Source organism: Urocampus carinirostris, chromosome 13, assembly GCF_059441175.1.
Source record: "Urocampus carinirostris isolate Australia breed hairy pipefish chromosome 13, RoL_Ucar_1.0, whole genome shotgun sequence".
NCBI lineage: Eukaryota > Metazoa > Chordata > Actinopteri > Syngnathiformes > Syngnathidae > Urocampus > Urocampus carinirostris.
In genome coordinates this window covers 37,612,512-37,635,797 of record NC_142361.1, presented here as the reverse complement: position 1 = coordinate 37,635,797, position 23,286 = coordinate 37,612,512, and the positions used below count along the sequence as shown (strand labels likewise).

At 40.4% G+C, this 23,286-nt stretch overlaps 1 protein-coding gene across 1 annotated transcript in view; it reads right to left on the bottom strand.

The window, feature by feature from the left end:
• The window catches only part of ptk7b (protein tyrosine kinase 7b), a 93,863-nt gene that overhangs the window by 27,117 nt on the left and 43,460 nt on the right, over nt 1–23,286 (bottom strand). Inside the window, exons 2-6 of the mRNA XM_088351726.1 lie at nt 11,075–11,371; nt 4,853–4,955; nt 3,743–3,927; nt 2,281–2,428; nt 100–230 (exon numbers count right to left, since the gene is read on the bottom strand). Coding sequence (XP_088207852.1) covers nt 100–230; nt 2,281–2,428; nt 3,743–3,927; nt 4,853–4,955; nt 11,075–11,371 — 864 coding nt within the window. The remainder of the gene's footprint in view (nt 1–99; nt 231–2,280; nt 2,429–3,742; nt 3,928–4,852; nt 4,956–11,074; nt 11,372–23,286) is intronic.

Sequence of the window (23,286 nt, the reverse complement as noted above, 5' to 3'; positions counted from 1 at the left end):
TCATTGTAATCCTGTGCAGTCCTTTGAGACATTTTGTGATTAAGGGCTCTATAAATAAATGTGACTTGACTTGACTAAAGTTGAAAGTTAACACGTTACCTGCTATGAGTAGCGAAGCCTGGTGCGTGACCTGGGATCCGCCGGCCCCCCGCCCGACACACTTGTAGAGGCCCGTATTCCTTGGCTTCATCTGGGTGATCATTAGAGACCCGTTGGACAGCAAGAAGATGCTAGAGAGACAAAAAGATCCGTGACAGCGCCGCCGAGATGGGATTTTCAGGGCCGGAACCGATGATTAGTATTAAGAGTCGGCCGATAACCGATGTTGGGAGCGGATATTTATTTGCTGTAAAAGATTAAAAGTGAAGAGATTTTCATGAATGCAAAGAGAAACGATGAACAGAGAGGAGAAGGAGAGGAGAGGCCAACTCGGCTTTAAAGCAAAAGCTTTCTCTTGCTCCTCTTACAGAGTTTTAAATGTATTCAATCAGCCGAGTAAAGTTAGTAAAAAAGGCAATACCGATACCTGTCAAATTCCCAAATATTCCCGAATATCATTATCGGTCGACCTCTAATCTTTTGACATTAATGATGACGATAAAGACCATTCTAATTTCCACCAGCAGGAGTCTGCCGTGTTTTTGTTAGGATTTAGGAAAAAACATCTGTCCGTTAATGCAAACCATTTACTACTGCACAACAGACAGATAAGCGTCCGACAAGGCAAGATCTTTTAATGATCTCTGGCAGGATAAATGGGCAGACAGGCTGAGAATTTATGTCAGCCTGTCTGTGGCATTTGCATACATATTTTTTTCTTATTTTATCGGGAAAAAAAGTCAAAATTAAAGCATCGTTTTATTTTTTCATTCAATATTTGTAACGTGGGCAACATTGCCTGTCTCAGCAATTAAAAAGATATAAACTATATAAATACACGAGTGAAAATTCATTTTAGATGTATTTAATGAATTGAAATGTAATATTTTTAAATGTATTTAAATACATTTTAATATATTTGAATATTTTGGAGTGTTTATCTTGGTTCACATTTTTTATTTTAAGTTTACTACTTAATGTTACTTAGTATTTTTCATTTACATAATGGTTTCAACAAGGGCTACATTTGGAATTAAAATGTTGGAGAAATGAATAAATTAATGCATTTTAAACAATATTAATGTATATTTTTATTTAATTTACTTTACATTTGAAACATAATAAACAATAATCCATATAGAATAAAAAACATATATAGATGTAATATAAAAAAGTGATCCTTGGCGAAAATATATTTTTGTTTATTGTAGTAATTTCTTATTTGGACCTTTTATTTTAGATTTTTAACATAAACTACATTCTTTTGACGAATACAATAAATGTTTAAAAGAACTGATATATTTAAATGTAGAAATATTGATGTATTGTAATAAAATTGAAATATAATAAATGGGAATTAAAAAATAAATAAATTATATAAAATATATATATATATATATATATATATATATATATATATAATACATTTAAATATTTATGTGTTGTAATAAAATTTAAATATAATGAACATAATTAATATATAAAATAAATATATGTTTTTAAAATATATTTTTATATTTTAAATCTATTTGTATATTTTCACCATAAGCTATTTTGCTTGTCTAGAAAATTTAAATCTTAGTCAAAGTAATTATTTATTGAATTTTAGAAAAAATTAATACATCTAAGTATTTGTTGGTAATTATAAGAATTTGAAATATTTGTACGTGCTAAAAGATATATCATTTAACAAAAGTGTGTTTAGGCTCCAATTTAGTGTTTTTCCCCGATTTATTTCTATTCCGTCATGTTCTCAACATTTTAGTTTTTTAAAGGAGCTGTTCGGAATTTGGAACTCATGGCTTCCATTTCTTGTGTCAGCATTGCAGCCTGAGTCAGCTCGTTCATGATGCGCGTGCAAGTACGTGCATTTCTTTGACGCGCTGGAATAAACTCTTCTTCTTTCATCTTTTTTTGGGGTTCGGGTTGGCCTTTGGACTATACTTGAAGCAGGCCTTGTCAAACTTTCAGTATTTTCATGCTACACGAACAAATGCAGGGACGAGAAAGACGGCACTTTCTAGCACACCCTGCCTCCCCTTGATTCCTCCTTCTTCCTGTGTTCCGCCCCAAACGACTACTTGAACTTAGTTGGGCATTGTTAACACATACTTAAGAGAAAAATATATTGAACTTTTTTAAGGACACCTCAAACGATTCACCCATGTAAAAGGTATTTACCGAGTTTTATTGACGAGCAGCTCGCTTCCGTGGTACCATTCCAGGACGGGAGGCGGCACGGCGGTAAACTGGCAATGGAGGATGACTTCTTCATTTTTGAGGACCACCTGGTCTTCTGGTGTCACCACCGAGCGGGGAAAGCTCTTATCTGCAGGAAAAAAAAAACATCTCGGTGATTGCAACCAGAAGTTATTAAAAAGTGCCAACGACGGGAAGGCGGGGCATTCCCTCGGCTAAAATTAATGAGGTTGCTGGACCTTTTGCTGACCAGACTTATCCGCACAATCGTTTTTATATGTCAGCTTTATAGTGAATGTTGTTATTAATAATTCCTTGGAATGAAGTCAACATTTTCAATAATTATTTTATAACTATTAAATTTAAAACATTTTATAATAATTCTAAATTTCCACTTGCTGTGTTGTCCACACAGCATTAAATAAATATATTTAATTACATTTTATCTTTATTTCTCGTTAATCTTTTTTTCATTTTTAAATATAAATTTTCAGTTTATTTTTTATCTGCAACTATTTCTTTAATGTGATTTTATACTCGTTTTTTAAATGTAAATACGTATTTTTTAATCTTATTTTTGTAGTATTTTATTTGTATTATATTTTCTTCTTTAATTTTTTATCCTTAATAATTTTTATTTTTGTATACGATTTTATTTTCCATTTTTAAACATTTTTATTCTTTATTTTTAATCATTTTAATTTTATTTTAATGCAATTTTTAACTTATTTTATTTAAATTGATCTCAAATCGAATTAATTTTAATCTTCATTTTCTGTATTTGATTTTTAATTTTTTTTTATCATTAGTCATTCTATTTATTATAATATCCTTTGTTTAATTTGAATTGTATATGTGTTTTTTTATCTAATCACAGTCACAGCATATCCCATTTTTTATTTTCTACTACTTTTTAAAAATGTAATTTTAATATAATTCTCCTGGAATTTGATTTGCATGTTTAGTCATTTTATTTTGTCTTTTAATATATTTTATCTTAAAATTATTCTACATGCATTTTATCCTGGAAGGGGGATACCACATGTGCGGTCCCTTCTCAATGATTCTTCATTTTCCTCATGTTGAGGTTTTTTGAGTTTTTCCTTGCCCTCATGTTGGTTTCAGATCAGGGGATGGTGTAATAATAGTCTGTGTAATAACCTGTGAATCCCTTTGAGACTCTTTGTGATTAAGGGCTATACAAATAAAAATGACTTGACTTGAATCCTATCATGTCAAGTGGGCCGTTTCGGATTATTGTGGGAAAATGTGTGTTTATGATGTTCTATTTGCAATCTTTATTTTTACCTTGTAATAAAAAAAAAACATAAAAGTATATTGGCGTATGTTCATATCCATCCCATAACAGTTTATAAATAAATAAGAATAGAGTAAATAGCATCAATTGCGGAAGACAGTCAAGAACCTCCTATTGAACACCTACCGATAATATTAAGGCTGAAGTTGCTGTTGCTGCAGACATGGCCCGCCGCGTTCTTAGCACAACAGTAGAACGCCCCGTTGTCCTCCGGAGTGGCGCTTGGGATGGTGAGTGTGCGCTCCTTGTTGTTGATCTGATGGCTCTTCTCTGTTAATTTCACGCCGTCTTTGAACCACTGGCAGGTCGGCCTGAAAGCCACAAAATGGCCGGCGGGGAACAGAAATCAATCTCGCATAGTGGAGCCCCGGGATACGGCCACCCCACCTTACGACATTTTCTCTTTAATCATTTTCGGCCCCTTTTAATGACATTTTCCACACTATACCACATGAACAACAAATTATTTTGCATTTGTTTGTGTTATGCCAAGCTGCTATTCGTCGAGATCATATAAATTGTTATTGGTTTGCTTCACAGCATCAGGAAAATGTCAACATGCTATTGGCCAAACTAACTCCCACTATGCCTTTCTCATTACTACGCAGACAGACTACGCGCTACAATAGCAGCCGAACCATTGACACACACTGCTCACTCGATATGGAGTTTCTAGCAGTATCGTGTAGACACTTCTATGCACCGGGAGAGTTAACTGTGGTCTTTGTGTTTGCTGTTTACTTTCCACCGCTAACCGTTTCACCGGATGCTAACGTTAGCATAGCGCTAAATCTCCTGCCCGCTGCTATCAATAAACAGCAGCTTGCACACCCCAACGGAGCTTTATCGTCGACGGCGACTTTAATCGGGCATGTTTATGGACTGTACTCCCAAATCCATTCAATATGTGGACTGAGCAAAACACTGGACTATGTGTAATGTAAAATCAAACATCAAACATTTCGGTTGTATCCACCAACTCTGTTTGTCCCTCAATGGGGGTGCTGGAGCCCATCCCAGCATATATTCAAGATAAATGGTACGTACAATAAAATATTGTCATTTGAATGTTTTCATCTGGGGAACCGGGTTTCTGAATTCATTAGCTGATCAGCATAGCTTTCCATCACCGGCCATACAGCAATTTCACTTTGCGATCCCCACCTTAGAACAAATTCATGTCGTATCCCGGGGGTCTACTGTATAGTTTTTCTATGAATGGTCTTGAGGACTCACCTGGGGTGTCCGTCAATGTGACAGCGAAGCGTGACAGGAGCCGAGCTCTCGATTTCCCCTTCGGTGACAGGATCCTTCAACGTCACGCCGCCGCTTTCTAACCCTGAAAAAACAACGAAAACACGTCCAAATCATTCCGGAGTCTAAATAGAAAGTTTTTTGCACTGTCCAGTGAATTTCACAACCTTGGGAAAACTCAAGAATAGAATACAAGAAGGAAAAAGAAAAGGGATCACTGCAGCAGGAAAGGGGAACCTTAAACAGAGTCCTCAACACATCCCAGGAAATCATCAGCTAGTCCCTGCCCAGTCTGGCCAGCTCAAGCTACCACAGCAGGGTTAGGGTTAGTGGGAACAAAGGGACACTGGGGACAAAAATGGAACCAAAGCTACAACCATTTTTATTACAAGTACCTAATACGTTTTAAAAGAGCCTGATGGAGTGTAAACCCCCAGAATGAGATTTAAGATATTTCATACACCATTTTTTTCAGACTAATACCCAAGGCCAACTGTTTACCTCTGCCTGCCATAATCTGGCACTATTTCCCCCCTTGAGGGACCAACCTGGGAAGAGTGGCTAGAGAATGCCCTCCTGCGCCAAATGAATATGCACACCTGCACGTCATTTTTTTGGCTCCTTATATCAAATACACGGTTTCGGCCGCGTTCCAATATCCCTGGTCGACCATAGCTGAGAGCAGAGGCCAGCAGACCGCATTTTCGGGGATTTGGACCATCTAGAATAAACTGCACTGTGTGGCTTCTTTTCAATATCCCTAGTTGACCATCGCTGAGAGCCGGGCTGACAAAGCAAATTTGTGTCAAGCGTGGTAGATGTTTTCTGTTGTTGTTATTTCCGCCTAAAATAAACAGCACCCGTGGGCTGCAATCTATTATCCCCATCCGTGCATAACACATCTTTATAGAGGCTTAGGGTTCATCTGAAATGAACGTGCATCAGTAGAGTGCACGTGTGTTGGTCCTGGTGGATATTTTTCACTGTTATTTTCGCCTAATATGAACTGCACTCTAATAGCCCTTATCCATTATCCCCAATCCCATATTGCTGCAAGAGGGGACAGGCAGAAAATAGTTCTGGCCCAACTAACATGACATGCACAGTTGCGGCCACAATCCATTATCCACAGTCGACTATTGCTGAGAGCCGGGCTGACAAAGCAAATTTGTGTCATCCGTGGCAGCTATTTTTTTGCTGTTATTTCTGCCTAAAATAAACAGCACCCGTGAGCTGCAATCTATTATCCCCATCCGTGCATAACACATCTTTATAGAGACTTAGGGTTCTTCTTTGAGGTTAGTTCCATCTGAAATGTATGTGGATCAGTGGAGTGCACGTTTGTTGGTCCAGGTGGCTATTTTTCACTGTTACTGGAAGGAGACCAAGAGGAAGAGGAAGACCGCGATTAACGTGGATGGATGGTATTATGAGTGCACTGCAGGAAAGAGGTCGGTCGGCCGGTTTTAAGAGAGAGAGAGAGAGAGATAGAGAGATAGATAGATGGATAGATAGATAGGTGGAGAGATTTTCGCCTAATATGAACTGCACTCTTGTGGCCCCTATCCATTATCCCCAATCCCATATTGCTGCGAGAGGGGACAGGCAGAAGGCCGTTCTGGCCCACCAATGTAACATGCACGGTTGCGACCACAATCCATTATCCACAGTCGATTATTGTTGTAAGCAAGGGGCCAAGAGAGCACATTTATGTCATGCATGGCTGCTCATTTTTGCTCTTATTTCCACCTTCAATGAACTGCACCCTTGAAGTCGTGATCCATTTTACCTAGTTTACTATTGCAAGCAGGGGGCCGGCAGAGCGCGTTATTGTTGGCCCAGGTGATATGAAATGGAGTTGTTTGTTTAGGCTGGGCAAAAGCATAAATAAACATAAACAAACTTTTCTTATATACTTTCTTATACATATATCATATATGTCCCCCAAAAGGTTTTCGCCTATTACAGTGCGGGGGACGAGGGGCTGTATGGTTCTGGTCCCCGTTAAATGCTATAAACAAGGGATCACTGTGGACCGGGGTGAGCCAAATTCGGTCATTGTATTCTTTGGAGACTCGTTTTCTTGACACTTGCACATTCTACCACTTAAGTCCACAGCTCGGATTTCCGCAGCTGTCCTCTCGCCAAACAGAAGGTCGTCTTTGCTAACCTATTAAGCGAGACGCATGCTCTCTCGTAATCCGTCTCAGAATGTGTGAGTAAGTGTCTGGGCGTCATAATTAAGGTTGCATGCCGGATCCGTTCGAGAAAGACATTTGTTGATGGCGGATTTCGTTACATAGGATAATAATTAGATGCGGGATAATTACGGGGCCAATAATAACGGCCAATTATGATGTCACAATTATCGTTGCGATAGAAAAAAAAGAGGGGGAAGGGAGTCACTTGACGTCGCGATATAATATTCAATCAGCCGACACTAAAAATATTCTACTTTAGGCCATATTTGGATTTCTTTTAGAATTAGTAGCAAAACTTGGCCATATTTCCTCTATACCTCCCTGTTGAGTTCAAGGGGCGCTGGAGACTGGAGAACTTGGCCCTGATCAGCGTAGTATAGTAGCTTTAGTATGTTTATTTTGATGTATTCTGATGTGTACAGCTAAGATAATGGCACTTCTATTTTGCTACAACAAGGAAATGGTGACTTTTGAGTATCGTATCTTAAAACAAGAAAAAATATACCGTATTTTACGGACTATAAGGCGCACCTAAAAACCGGAAATTTGAAAGTTCGCCTTATAATCTGGTGGTTTATACCAGTAGGGCCTTTTTTGTTTTTCTTTTTCAGTAAAATAAAAGTATTCATGCAAAGTTATCCAGCAGATGAAAAAGGTATGAGATTGTTTTTTGTTTGTTTTTCAATTAGTGAGGGGGGAAATTTCAGAAACAAGATAATTCCACTTGATAAAAACGAGTCATCTATTTTTCTTCGCTAATGCATGTATGACATTCAGTATTGAAGCACTTGCATCAAGTTGAAAAGGGACGTATTTTCAGGATTTGTTCAGTTTTCTGTTGGAGAAAAAATAAGCTTAGTGCATCCCGATTTGGTTCCGATTTGATTGACAGGACCACATGTGTAGAAGTCAAGGGGGGCAGGAGCCGAGCTGCGAAGCCACCGGATAAATAAAAAATGAAGAAGGGAAAGTGTGGCGTCAGATTTGATGAAGGGCAGCAGGCCGCCACTTCCGATTCTACTCGGGCAATGGTGTCGCCGGTGCACAGAAGTAAGGCTGATGAGCAGCTGATAAAATCCAGAAGAAAAAAATGAGCAGGGGGGGGGATTGACAGCTGGCTGCCTGGCACTGGTGACTCCAGAAAAAAAAGACTACATCACGATGCATGCTTTAGAGCAATGGTTCCCAAACGGTGAATTCCTAGGAAGCTTCGTTTCCTTCTCGTTTGTTGACTCTGGGACTATGCTTATGGAGTCCGTTGTGACACTCAATGAGATCACAAGGTGGGTGTGACATAATGTGGTACTTGCAAACTATGAATCGCGTTTATTGGCTTGTGCTATTATTAAAACTTGCCTCTGATAGGCCGATGCTTTAAAAACTCAAACAGTAACAATTGTGGCTGGCCAAAACTACATCACACAACAAAACCTTGAAAAAAACGCAGTGTTTTGCGGTTTCGCAACCGCACTACGTCACATCGCAATGTCGATTTGATTTTGGTTAATCGTGCAGCCCGAATGTGTTGTGTACAAATCGTCAAACAGACTTTGGACTGCCGCCCCCCTACAGCCCCCTTCTTCCTCACCGCCCCCCCCCAGACTGCCCGCTTTGGGAACCACTGCTTTAAAGAATGTTTAATGTCAATTTCCATCCATGCAAAACACTTCCAGAAGATAGTTCTGTCAAATGGTCTGAGGTTGCTTATGTTGCTTTTTACAAAAGAACAGAGCAAAAAACAATAAAATAAATTGAGTCATATTGTTAAAAACAACTCCAAAAAGTCATTCCTTTTAAAAACAGTCATTTTCTATAAAGAAATCAGCAGGAAAAAGGGGCGTTTTATACAATAGTGAGAAAAAGATAAATATTTTAAAATATTTTTAAATATTTTTTAAATTGTTGGAGGGATTTTGTCAAAAAATAGAAAATAATTAATAACAATAGGGTGATATTTCACACAACGACTCCAAAAACTTCAAATCAATCCCCCTAAATTTTTTTTTATTTTTTTTTATGAAAGGATTGGCTGTCCCTTTAAAAAGCTCCCTCCAAAATGTTGCTTTGTACTAAAGGACACAAAATATTCTAAAAAAAACCTGAGTCAATTGAGCCTGGGGGGGCGGGGGGTTCTGCACAAGCAGCTCGATCGCCCGTTAAATGCGTGTTGGGGGAAATACCAAAACGAGTGTCATAACACTGTAAATCCAGTTGAGCAATTCAAAAAGATGATCTCCGGATCTTGAGGGAGACAAATGAGTCCGGATGTACAAAAGAAAATTAAAAAAGAAAAGGACCCATCGGGGTTTATGGGTTTTCTAGTCAAGTCATGTTTATTTGTATAGCCCTTAATCACAAAGAGTCTCAAAGGGCTGCACGGATCAAAGACTATTGCAAACAAAGCAGGCCTCCAAATTTCCACAGTTTAGTGTGGCAAATCCTCCATCAGAAGAAATAGTTGAGCGTCAACTGTGTAGCAAAGGAAACTGATATTATACTTTGGAATAATATCACCTCATGGAAGCATGTAAATGCTAAAAAGAAGGGGGACAAGTACTGAACCCTGCGGAACACCACAGGTAACACTAAAGGGCTCAGATGTCATTTCACCCTATTTAACACAGTCCGTCCTATCTGAGAGGTAGGATCTGAACCCTAAGAGGACGGTTCCTGAGAGACCAATCCATTTTTCCAAACGTTCTAGTAAGATATTATGGTCCACAGTGTCAAAAGCAGCACTAAGGTCCAGCAGCAGCAAGAGTGATGAAGCGCCGAAGTCCATTGCCACTAGAAGATTTTGGTTACCTTAATCAGGGCTGTCTCAGTAGAGTGGGTAGCCCTGAATCCTGATTGCTTTGATTCAAAAAGATTGTTCTCAGATGTATAATAATTCTTCGCAGATTTTCATTTTTGATTGATTCTCTAGGGTCATTATAAAGTGTTTTCTGTCCCCCAGTCAAAAGGTTCAAAAACCAACCCAAAAATAAAAAAATATTTTTTATAAAAAAAAAAAAGTAGGTAGGTAGGTAGGTAGCGATAGATAGATAGATGTCTAGATAGATAGAGGTAGATAGATGTCTCGATAGATGTCTAGATAGATAGATGTCTCGATAGATGTCTAGATAGATAGATAGATGGATGTCTAGATAGATAGATAGATGGATGTCTAGATAGATAGATAGATAGATAAATAGATGTCCAGATAGATGTATGGATAGAGGTAGATATATGTCTCGATAGATAGATAGATGTCTAGATATATAGATAGATGTCTAGATATATAGATAGATGTCTAGATAGATGGATAGAGGTAGATATATGTCTAGATAGATGGATAGAGGTAGATATATGTCTAGATAGATGGATAGAGGTAGATATATGTCTAGATAGATAGAGGTAGATATATGTCTAGATAGATAGAGGTAGATATATGTCTAGATAGATAGAGGTAGGTATATGTCTAGATAGATAGATAGAGGTAGATAGATGTCTAGATAGATAGATAGATGTCTAGATAGATAGATAGATGTCTAGATAGATAGATAGATAGATGTCTAGAGAGATGTATAGATAGATGTCTAGAGAGATGTATAGATAGATGTCTAGATAGATAGATAGATAGATGTCTAGATAGATAGATAGATAGATAGATGTCTAGATAGATCGATAGATAGATGGATGTCTAGATGTCTAGATAGAGATAGAGTTTCTGTTCAGTTTTTTATCATTTCACAGATATTGTAATGAATTACACATTCAATTCACAAAATTTGGAGTTTGTTAATGTGTTACTGCAAGAGCAACGTAAATGATCAGACTGACATGCTGCATTTGACCACTAGACGACAGTAACGAGCACCCTTGCTGAAAACAAACCCTTTCATTTGTGTCTCCAGTTGCACCGTCATCTGACCGCTTTAGGTCGCCACCCACACCGCCACCTTTGTGTTTGGAAACCGGACGCCGTTTTTTTTTTTATTCTGACTTTAAACGCAACACTCACATTTGATGTTAAAGGAAGCGTTGTTGGATCGAAGCTCCTCCCCCGAGGCCTCGTTCCTCGCCCGGCACTGGAAACTTCCGGCGTCCAATCGACGATCCACGCTGGTGAACTTGAGGTTGCCGCCCTCCTGGTAGCGTCTGGGTTCGTTCTCCAACGATTGGCCGTCGTGGAGCCAATGGTAGGAGACGTCACTGGGGTCGCTGACTTCGCAACGTAGCATAGCGCTACGTCCATGGAGAGCGTCCTGGGATTTGGGTTCTCGGGTGAACTGGAGGCTGGACGCTTGGATGCAGAAAACTGAAGAGGGGACAAACAAGCGAACCGTGAGGAATGTTTAACCTTATGAATGTTTTTCACCTTAATTTTTGTGCTTAGGCGCAGAAAACTTAGGGAGACAAACAGGAACTCTGAGGAACATTTGACCTTGAGAATTTTTTTCTACATAAATTTCAGTGGTTGGATGCAGAAAACTGAGAGGGGACAAACAGGAACTGTGAGGAACATTCGACCTTGAAAATGTTTTCTACATAAATTTCAGTGGTTGGATGCAGACAATTGGGGAGGCCAAACAGGAACCGCGAGGAACATTCGACCTTGAAAACGTTTTGCATTTCAAATTCTGTGCTTGGATGCAAGAAACTGAATAAAGATTAAACAGAAACCATGAGGAACATTCGACCTTGAGGATGTTTTTGATATCAATGTTTGAGCTTGGATGCAGAAAATTAAAGAGGGAACAAACAGGAAAAGTAACCTTTAACCTTATGAATATTTTTGACATCCTTTGTGCTTGGATGCAGAAAACTAAGGGTCACAAACAGGAACCCTGAGGAACATTTGACCTTGAGAATGATATGAATTTCTGTGCAGCTCAATTGGCTTCTTTGAATATTAAAACCATTCATTAGTCATCGACAGCTTCTGTCAATTGGCGATGAATGAGTCACGACCTGAATAAAACTCTTTATTAAAAATATGGTAGGGGGGTGAAAGTAGCGCCCCGAGGGCTGCAGTAGTGCGTACACAATTTCTGTATTATTGCGGTCGTAGAATTTGGAGGTGACAGGTTTTATGGCCTCCTCCGTACAGATGTTTCCGATAAACTCGGGACTTATTCCTCACCGTCCAATCTTGCTTTGAATTTGTTTGAACTGGTGTCGTAATCCGTCTTCCGCACCTACCACGAGCAAGCTCCCTCGACGCTATGTTAGCATACCTTATGTCAGGTTTGTTATGCTAAGGGACGCTAAAACGGGAATAGCCCACAGAGCGGAACGACAGCGGTGTGTGGGAGTTACCAGATGGGGGAGGAACGAGTCACGGCAGACTGAAAAAAGCCGCGAGAAAAATGTTTCTGGAACGTCCGACCAAATAACTTGCTGAAGTTCAGAGAAATTATATTCAGATCATCAAGTCATTGAAGCCACAGTGAGAAATAATCTACCACTAAAGCAGGGGTGTCAAACTCATTTGAACTCGGGGGCCACACGATAGAACAAACATTCTGTCGGGGGCCGGACTAGTAGATTAAAGAAAAAGAAAAAGAGAGATAAAAAAATAATAGAAAGAGGGAGGGAAAAGGAGAGAGGGCGGGACAAGGAAAGAAAAACAGAGAGAGGGAGAGAGCGTGAGAAACAAAAGAGATGAAAAGGCGTGAGAGAAGGGGAAAGGTAAAGGGAGAGGAAGAAAGAAATCCAAAGAAAAATAGAAAGACAGAAGGAGAGAAAAGTGCGAAGGGTCGGAAGAGAGAAAGAGAAAAGAGAGAAAAGGAAAAAAGGAAGTTAGAGCAAAAGAAGTTAAAAAGACACGGAGAGACAAAGAGACAAAGAGCAATAAAGGACGAGAAAAAGAGAGACACAGAGAGTGAAAGAACAGAGACAAAGAGTGGGAGAAAAGGGGTGGAAAAGAGAGAGAGAGCGAGAGAGCGAGAGCGAGAAATAAATACAAGTACAGTGTCTCTGTGAGAGGCACCTGGCTTTGGCAACATCAAGTTGACATATTTCAACCTGCAGCTTGTTTTTCTCTTGCGCTTCTCTGAATGTTGTCTCGCGGGCCTGTTTGACACCTGTGCACTAGAGGTAGTTAGAGCCTAAAATGGAGTGTAAGCGATGGAATACCACTGGGCAAAATTCGGAAGCCTAAACCATATTTTATCAAGTGAATTTCAGACTGGATCAAAAGGCAGTGTTAATCCCCCCAAAAACAAATAAGCAAGCTGGATACCACAATTATATTTTTACTACAATAAAAGGTTACCCGGAGCGGCTGAAAAGAGTCAATAGCTGGAGTTGGTTAAAGCGACTGGGAGTAGTAAACTTTAGCAGCCAGCGGGAGAAACTACAAAAAAGCCAGGAAAAGATTGCAAGAGAAAGCCTTAATGACACAGACAACAGCAACAGTAGTGGAGTGCCATAGCCTGCAAGCCAAGTGAATGGCTAGAGAAGAAAATAATGGAAAAGAAACACACCAGATTCCTGAATCACAGGACTCTGCAACTTTTGCTTGGGTGCCCATCTGTGGAAGGTGAAGAAAGAAGGAGCCTCTAACAATAACAGTAGCTGTCAGAGGTGAGCCATAGCCTGCAGCCAGGTGACAAACATGAGTGACTAAAGAAGGAAACAATGAAAATAGTGGTAGGTGCCTGAATGCTGGAACTGAGCAACATTCGCTTGCATGACCTGCTTTTGGAGGCAAAAGACAGAGCAGAAGCAGCAAATGAGTGCAATGGTTGTCAAAGCCAAGTCATGGCCTGCAGCCAAATGGTCATCGTGAGTGACTAGAGAAGGAAACGGGGGGAAATAAATGTCAGGTGCCTGAATCAAGGAACTCTGCAACGTTCGCTTGCATGAGCAGTTGGGGAAACCGAATGACACTAACGGACAAAGCAGGAGCTGCTTACAACAATAGCGGTGAGCAGCGAGTCATAACCTGCCGCCAAGTGTGTAATAAGAGTGGCTAGAGAAGGAACACATGGGAAAAGAGGCGGAAGATGCCTGAATGCTGGAACTGAGCAACATTCGCTTGCGTGAGAAGCTGTGGAAGGCGAGTGACACCAAAGGACGAAGCAAAAGAAGCTAACAAAAACAATAGGGGTGAGCCATAGCCTGCCACCTAGGGGCTAGCATAAGTGGTTATCCCAATACAATAGTTATTTATACCCTTGGCTGTGACCAAGGAGTTGTAGCCCTGACTTCGATCGGCAAGTTATGAATGCAGTGCGAGTGAATGAAAAGGTTCTTTCTTCACCTGCGCAACCAGATCGAAGTCTGTGATGTGGCTCACGTGTTCCCGCTGAGGACACGGTTGCAAAAGACGAGATAAGAAACGCAAACAACACTCTTACTTCTGAGGGAGCATCAAAGGGGGGGAACTCCAAAGAGTCCATCGGAGCCACAAGGCCGACTAGGAATACCACGACTAGTTTTCGTGCATACTCTTGACTGGTGACTGGTACAACGAAATATCTTAAAAATTCCATATGATTTCAAAAACGTGCAATGAGAACCATACACAGGGTAGGATATCAAGACCATACTCATATTTTATTCCTGCAGTCCAAATTATTAAAATTAGACGATTTAGTAAAATTTTTCACTGCACAACTTTTATTCAAAGTCAACAAAAATATAGTGCCAGAAAGCATCCATAAATTATTCATTCGGAAAGAGGGAAATTATAACTTAAGGGGCTGCCTTGTATTCATAATCCCAAAGGTGAGAACCACCAGGAAAAGTAGGTGTGTGTGTGGGGGGGGAGTCAAACTTTGGAACAATTTACAAGACGAGATCAAAATATCTCCAACTATTCACTTGATCAAATTTAAATACAAAAAAAACATTCCTGGCGGAATAGAGATGAAGAAAGTGGGGTATGAGTGATACGAGAGATCGGGAATAGTGCGTCTAGTTAACTTTGTGTTATTGTTGCTATTCTTATATCATAACTGTTATTATTAATATCATTACAATTGTTATATCATTGGTAGATTTGGTGGGGAAGACGAAGGGATAGGGAATATAAGCATTTGCTTAAGCAAATTTTACAGGAACAGTAAGGGGTCAAACTACTGTACTGTGATAGATGAACCTTTGACATTTGAATGAAATAGAAGACAGTTTCAATAAAGTGTTCCTTATCAATTGGTCATGATGTAGAAATTTAAATTGTATATAGAAGTAAGCAGGGTTGGGTAGGGTTACTTTAACTTGATTACTTTCAATTACTTTTGGATTACTCCAATACCAATTATGCCAGCTAATAAAAGACAAAAGAAACTAAATATGAATAAAATGATGAAATGAAATGAAATGATCTGCATTTCTATAGCGCTTTTCAAGTCAAGACTTCCCAAAGCGCTTTACAGTGTGCTTCACATTTCCCAATAGCGGCCTTGCAGCCATGTAAGGCGCTAACCTGCTTATCGGGGGTATTAGGGGTTCAGTGTCTTACCCAAGGACACTTCGACATGTAACACGGAGGAGCCGGGATTCGAACTGCGATCTCTTGATCCCAAGACGAGCCCTCTACCTCCTGAGCCACTGCCGCATCTCTATGATGACTCACAACACGTGGTAAGCTTTCTCTCCTGGCTTTGATCTCTTTGATCTCCGGCAAAACTAACATAAAATGCGACAGAAACAAAATGAAAGTAAATCCAAACAGCTTGCCAACATCGTTTTTGCCGTTCCATGTGTTCCGTTACTCCCCTAGCCTGCACAAAATTGTCATTTTATTCATACTTAGTTTCTTTTGTCTTTTATTAGCATATTTGGTATTGAAGTAATCCAAAAGTAATTGAAAGTAATCCAGTTAAAGTAACCCTACTCAACCCTGGGAGTAAGTCTTTTAACATAGGTGACAGTAAACGCCACTAATATAGTAAAGCATCAGCCGTAAAACCTTGTTGACAGGAATCCGGCCGATAGTTAAGTTAACTGTCAGTTGACAGAGACATTGTACCTGTCCCGATTGTGTCCTGTTAAACGTCTCGGCTGTGGAGATAAATAAGGACGCTCGACCTCTTTTGTCCCGGCTACGTTTGGGCTTCATGCTCCGCTGCTTTCTTTGTGAGGATCTTGCTGAGAGGACCCGGCCGGTGTTGACACTCGGCTTCAGAGGGGGGAAAAAAAGAAGGCTTGGCGACAAGGGATCGGCACCTAACAAAGCTCTTAATAGCTTAAACACAATAGTCGGGAATAATTCCATGCAATGATTTACATTTGCAAACAATGGAAACGAATTTGAGGGTTCAAATTTCACGGTGTATATTGGAAGGAATCACGAGAAGATAGAAGTATTAAAGGGTTGATGGAAGGAAGGAGTGAGTGAAGGGAGGAAGGCGGGATGCAGGTAAGGGTTGATAGGTGATTGATGGAAGGCCCGATCGATTGATTGATTGATAAAAGAAATGATTCATTGATGGGAGGATAACAGGAAGAAAGAGAGGAAAGAGGGAAGAATTGATGGATTAGAAGGAAGAAAATATTGACAGAAGGCTTGATTGATTAATGAAAGGAATGATTGATTGATGGGAAGAAGGGAGCAAAGAAGTGTGGATTTGAGAGAAGACAAGAAGGAAGGAAGGAAGGAAGGAAGGAAGGAAGGAAGGAAGGAAGGAAGTCAGGAAGTAAGGAAGGACCGAAGGAAGAAACAGTTGATGGAAGGAAACAAGGAAATATTGATAGAAGACTTGATTGATTGATGGAAGGAATGATTAATTGATGGGAAGAAGGGAGCAAAGAAGGGTGGATTTGAAAGAAGACAAGAAGGAAGGAAGGAAGTCAGGAAGTAAGGAAGGACAGTAAGAAGAAACGGTTGATGGAAGGAAACAAGAAAAGAAATATTGATAGAAGGCTCGGTTGATTGATGGAAGGAATGATTAATTGATGGGAAGAAGGGAGCAAAGAATGATGGATTTGAAAGAAGACAGGACGGATGGAAGGATGGATTTGAAAGAGGACGGGAAGTAAGGAAGTAAGGAAAAAAGTAAGGAAGTAAGGAAAAAAGTAAGGAAGTAAGGAAAAGAGTAAGGAAGTAAGGAAGGACGGAAGGAATAAACGGTTGATGGAAGGAAACAAGAAAGGAAATATTGATAAAAGGCTTGATTGATTGATGGAAGGAATGATTCATTGATGGGAAGAAGGGAGCAAAGAAGGGTGGATTTGAAAGAAGACAAGAAGGAAGTAAGGAAGGAAGGAAAGACAGTAGGAAGAAACGGTTGATGGAAGGAAACAGGAAAGGAAATATTGATAGAAGACTTGATTGATTGATGGAAGGAATGATGAATTGATGGGAAGAAGGGAGCAAAGAAGGATGAATTTGAAAGAAGACAGGAAGGATGGAAGGATGGATTTGAAAGAAGACGGGAAGTAAGGAAGTAAGGAAAAAAGTAGGGAAGTAAGGAAAAAAGTAAGGAAGTAAGGAAGAACAGAAGGAAGAAACAGTTGATGGAAGGAAACAAGAAAGAAAATATTGATAAAAGGCTTGATTGATTGATGGAAGGAATGATTAATTGATGGGAAGAAGGGAGCAAAGAAGGATGGATTTGAAAGAAGACAGGAAGGAAGGAAGGAAGGATAGATTTGAAAGAAGACAGGAAGGAAGGAAGTAAGGAAGTAAGAAAGTAAGGAAAAAAGTAAGGAAGTAAGGACAGAAGGAAGAAACGGTTGATGGAAGGAAACAAGAAAGGAAATATTGATAGAAGGCTTGATTAATGAACAGAAGCATAGATTCGAGAAAGTAACAATGGAGGGAGGCAAGGGAGGAACAGAGAGAAGGATAGACAGATGCAAGAAAAAAGTTACAACAACAAGATTAACAGAAGAAAGAAAAGAGAAAGTACAGAGCGGTTGAACAATGGAGAGATTGATCCAAGAAGGAAATGATAGACGGAACATTTGAATAAAAGGATGGATGAAGGAACAATTGATGGAGAATTGAAGGAGAGACGGAACGTGGCAATGATCAAAGACAGGAAAGGATGAATGGACGGATGCAACAAAAGAAGAGGGAAGAAAGATTGATTGAGAAATTGAAAGTTGAGAGGCTGGATTTGAAGGAAGGAGTTAATAATGAAAGTCAAGATAAAGCAACTCGTGAGTGTTTGCCAACACGCCTCGGTGAAGTCGGTATCGGCTCACAGTGAATTCAAGCGTCGAGCCGACTCGACGGCGCCCTCCACCTGATATTCCGGCCGACTAAATGGGCTCATCGGTGCAGTGAATCGAACAGGAGACATTTTATCCCCTCTGCGCCTGGAAGCTTGCTTCCACTTTGTTGCCCGTTACCTTCTTCACGTTTAATATGGAGTCCCACCTGGTCGGCCCGCTTCTCTCACCGGTGCATTAATCTATTAGCCTTTCCCGGAAAGCGCCTATTGATCTCCTTAATAGCACGAGCAGCCACTCGGCTTTTGTACTATTATCCTATCCATTAATTTTCAAGGCCTTGGATCGCCATAGTAACAGAAAAGGGAGGGAAGAGAAAGAGAATGTCATCGTATATTGTGATTGGCTCACACTATGCTTGCGTATTTGGACTAAATGCATTTTTTTGCTCATTTAAACAAAAAAAAAAAAAGACAATGAAACATTAAAAACAATTTAAATTGAAATATTCAACATATTCAACAACTTTGCAGTGTTTGTCTCGAAGATGGATGTCTGTTATTGGTCGACGTCATATAAAATACTGGTCTGCTATTGGTTTAAGCCGCAACATTATAAAAATGCTCATATGCTGTTGGCAGAATTAGCTCCCACAATGCTTTCTTAAATCAGTTTGGAATTCGTGTACTTTATGAAGACTTTGTGAGTCAGTGATACAGTACTGTGTCTATTCGCTATTGGTCCGTATTGTGCAGCAACGCTAAAGGGAGAAGCAAAAACGTGATACCCATGGAAACAAAGCTTGTGATTATCAAGAAATATGAAGAAGACATACAAATCTACTCTTGCTAAGTTGAATAACTGTAACTTAAAAACAATAAGGACAATTATTAAAAATAAGTAGGTGATTAAAGCTAGGAAATCTTCTAAGGGTATGACAACTCTCACTAGGGGAAGTTTTAAAATCAGTTTTATTTTAAATCAAACTGCGACATCTCCCTCTCCATCCACCTGCTACTCCAGTCGACCACCTCAAGTCACAACACACCAAAATGTACAGTGGCTTGCGAGACTATTTGGCCCCCTTGAACTTTGTGACTTTTTGCCACATTTTAGACTTCAAAGATATAAAACTGCCATTTCATGTGAAGCATCAACAATAAGTGGGGCATAATCATGAAGTAGAACACACTTTTAATGGATATTTGAAAGTTTTTTAACAAATAAAAAAACGAAAAAGTGGGTGTGCAAAATGATTCAGCCCCTTTACTTCCAGTGCAACAAACTCTGTCCAGAAGTTTAGTGAGGATCTCTGAATGATTCAATGTTGATCTAAATGACTAACGATAATAAATGGAATCCAACTGTCTGTTATGAAGTCTCTATATAAATGCACCTGCACTGTGATCGTCTCAGAGGTCTATTTAAAGCGCAGAGAGCATCATAAAGAACGAGGAACACACCGGGCAGGTCCAAGATACCGTTGTGGAGAAGTTTAAAGCTGGATTTGGATACAAAACGATATCTTTATGTTTTAAGTCTGAAATGTGGCAAAAGATCGGAAAGTTCAAGGGGGCCAAATAGTTTCGCAAGCCACTGTAAATAAAATTTAGATGTTCCTTTATTTAAACTAATTAGGTTAATGTTTTTATCTGAGGCTCCAAGGGTTCATAGCTAATCAGCATATGTTTTTATCCCCCTCTATGCGGCAATTTCACTTCACAATCCCGACCTTACAATAGATTAATTTCATATCCCAGGGGTCTCCTCAGCTCAGAACGGATCTGTCCACAGTAACTCCAACAGGAACAATGAAACGTGCCAAAGAACAATTTGCAGCTGTCTCAATCCAGAAAATGGGCAACAACGGCCCGCTGGTGCAAATTTTAATCGGCGGGAGACATCTCATTGTTCTACTTTTAAAGGGAAATTCAAAAGAAAGTTTTTCATCCACCAGTCATGAGTGTGAATACTGAAGGATTTTATACATCTGACTATAAAGGATTTTATACGATTGACTCATAATGCAATGAAGATTTTCACTGAGTAGGCTTTAGTTCAGAGGTGTCAAACTCATTTTAACTTGGAGGCCGCACGATAGAACAAAAATTCTGTCGGGGGCCGGACTAGTAGATTAAAGAGAAAGAAAAAGAGATAAAGGAATAAGAGAAAGATGGAGGGATAAGGAGGGAGGGCGGGACAAAGAAAGAAAAAGAGAGAGAGGGAGAGAGCGTGACAAACAAAAGATAAAAAGTCGTGAGAGAGGGGGAAAAGAAAGGGAGAGGAAGAAAGAAATCCAAAGAGAAATAGAAAGACAAAAACAGAGAAAAGAGAGAAGAAAGCACAAAGGAAGTTGAGCAAAAGAGGTTAAAAGAAACAGAGAGAAAGACACAAAGAGCAACAAAGGAAGAGAAAAAGAGAAACAGAGAGTTAAAGAGACAGAGACAAAGTGCGAGAAAAGGGGTGGAAAAGAAAGAGAGAGAGAGAGAGAGACAAATAAATACAGGTACAGTGTCTTTGTGAGAGAAACCTGGCTTTGGCAACATCAAGTTGACATATTCCAACCTGTAGCTTGTTTTTCTCTTGCGCTACTCTGAGTGTTGTCTCGCGGGCCGGATTCAATCCCTTAGCGGGCCTGATCTGGTTCGCGGGCCGCCTGTTTGAAACCTGTGCTTAAGTTCAATGACAGGTCAGGCTGTTCCAAATGCTGAATATTTTGTCTAGTTGTGTTGATAACAGGACTCTGACAGAGGACGGCAGGCGTAGTTTTGAGAAACGCTCGGCGTTGTTTTGAGCACCACAGACATCGGGACGCTCTTCTCCGAGATGGTTATGCGGGGAGAAGATGGCCACTAGGAGAAAGCTAAAGGACTTGAGAAAAAGGCTTCCCAGAGACTCCAACGTCGCTAATTCGGCCATCTTGGATGGAGTATACTTGGTTAAATTCATCCATCCATCCATTAGCTGCACCGCTTATCCTCAGTAGGGTCGCGGGGGGGGCTGGAGCCCATCCCAGCTGTCTGCGGGCAGTGGGCAGGGGACACCCTGAACTGGTTTGCTAGCCAGTCACAGGGCACACAGGGACAGACTATTCGCTCGCTCATTCACACCTAGGGACAATATGGACCGGCCAATTAACCTCACATGCATGTCTTTGGAATGTGGGAGGAAACTGCAAGCACGGGAAGAACATGCAAACTTCACACAGGGGGTTCGAACCCACAAACTCAGAACTGTGCCACACATGCACTAACCACTGCCCCGCCGTGCTGCCCCTTAGTTGAATTGTTAGGGAAAATAAATCTGGCCTCGTGTGGAAATGTCAGCTTCCTGTTCATCTTTTCCCCTCAAGAAACGAGTGCACATAAATTGTTGGGTGAATTTAGGTTGTGTTTGGAATAATAGAGTCACATAACTAATTCGAACAATTTGGTAAACGGTACATTTCGATCATTTAATTCCAACAATACCCGTAAGCATTCAATTCAGGCTTATATTCGACTCTAATTGCACTGGACAAAAAAAAAGTGAGGCTTATTCTGGTAAAGCTTAACAGCTTGGTTCTCTCCTGCTCTTTAACCAGGACAGCAGGCGATGGCCTCCTTCCCAAAGCAGACAAAGATCTCCGAGTCTCTTATTACCAGGCAACACCGGCATGGCAACCAGTATGCAAGACGTCCTGGTGGAGCAAATCCCAAACCGTTTGGCTTCGCTCCTTCTCGGGAACTGTAATCAATCTGTCATCTGAAGTCGGAGAGATCGGGAAACCTGAAGCCCCGACAGCTCTAACGACTTGTTGGAGAAGAGATTGATTTCTCCGGTGATGTTTTGACAGATGTATGTCACCGTTCCATACAACTACGTTTTCCCACAAGGTATCCTTAGATAAAATATTAAAATAAATACCACAGTGAAAGAAATATAATGAACAGGAGAGGGAGGAAGAAATGTCAGTCATGAATCTTGTTAAAAAACACACAGGGAGATGTCAAACGGGTTGTCAGGCTACGCCTATAACAAGATAATCAAGCCGGGTTTTCCGTTTTATGAATGAAATCAGGAGAATTTAGAACCTGAGCTTCTGGAACAACAACCGTCTTGTACCTTTCAGAATGAACCTTATCCTCATGTCTGGCTTTGCACTTAAGAGTCATCAACACAGCCCAGAAAACCACAGGTGGTTCACTGTCCAGTGTGGAGGACATTGCCAGACAGGCTCCCGGAGCAAAACTTGACAGAGGGTCATCAACTTGGTCTAGAAAATCATGGGCTGCTTTCTGCCCAGTCTGGAGGACATTGCCAGCTTGCACTACTATAGCATAACCTACAGGGTCACTAACTATCTAGGGGTGACCGACAACAAGACAAACACATACAAAAACAAAGAAAATAAAAAGGTGAAAAAGTAGCAAAAAACACACACAAAATTTTTGGGACCATGGCCAACCCAAATGCCCAAACACTCAAACACGTTAAGCACCTCGGCACCCAAGTCGGTCATGTTTTCGTCCCTCCAGATGAAACTGGACACAAGAAAGTGGCCATGTCACTCGGGTTAGGGTGACACAACACTCTCTTTCGTTCAACAGCAGGGCCTGAAAGCTTTCACTGGTTTACCCCTGCCGTATCATAGAACACGCCCAAACATCCCACTATCCTTTCACAACACCTCTCCACTCATTCCTATCACCAACAAGAGCTCTAGCTTCCACTAGATTTAGACCTCTTTCATGCAGAGCACTCATAACACCATCCATCCACGTCAATCGCGGCCTTCCTCTTAGGCTCCTTCCACTAACACCTACCAGAAAAAAAACAGGCTGCTCTCTGCCCAGTCTGGAGGACATTGCCAACTCGTGTTACTAGATGAAAACCTTACAGGGGGTAATCAACTCAAGCCAAAAATTATGGGCCGATCTCTGCCTAGTATGTAGGATATTGCTGGTAGAGGTAAGATCTTGGGCCCGAACCCATAAAATGTCAGTCAGGATGGTCCGGGCTCCTCTCTCGCCGTTTTTTTTCTCCCTTTTCCTTATTGGATGATCCGCACAGCATGCACCTGCTCCTACTTTTACTCAAGTAATTCATTGGATGACAACTTCTTAT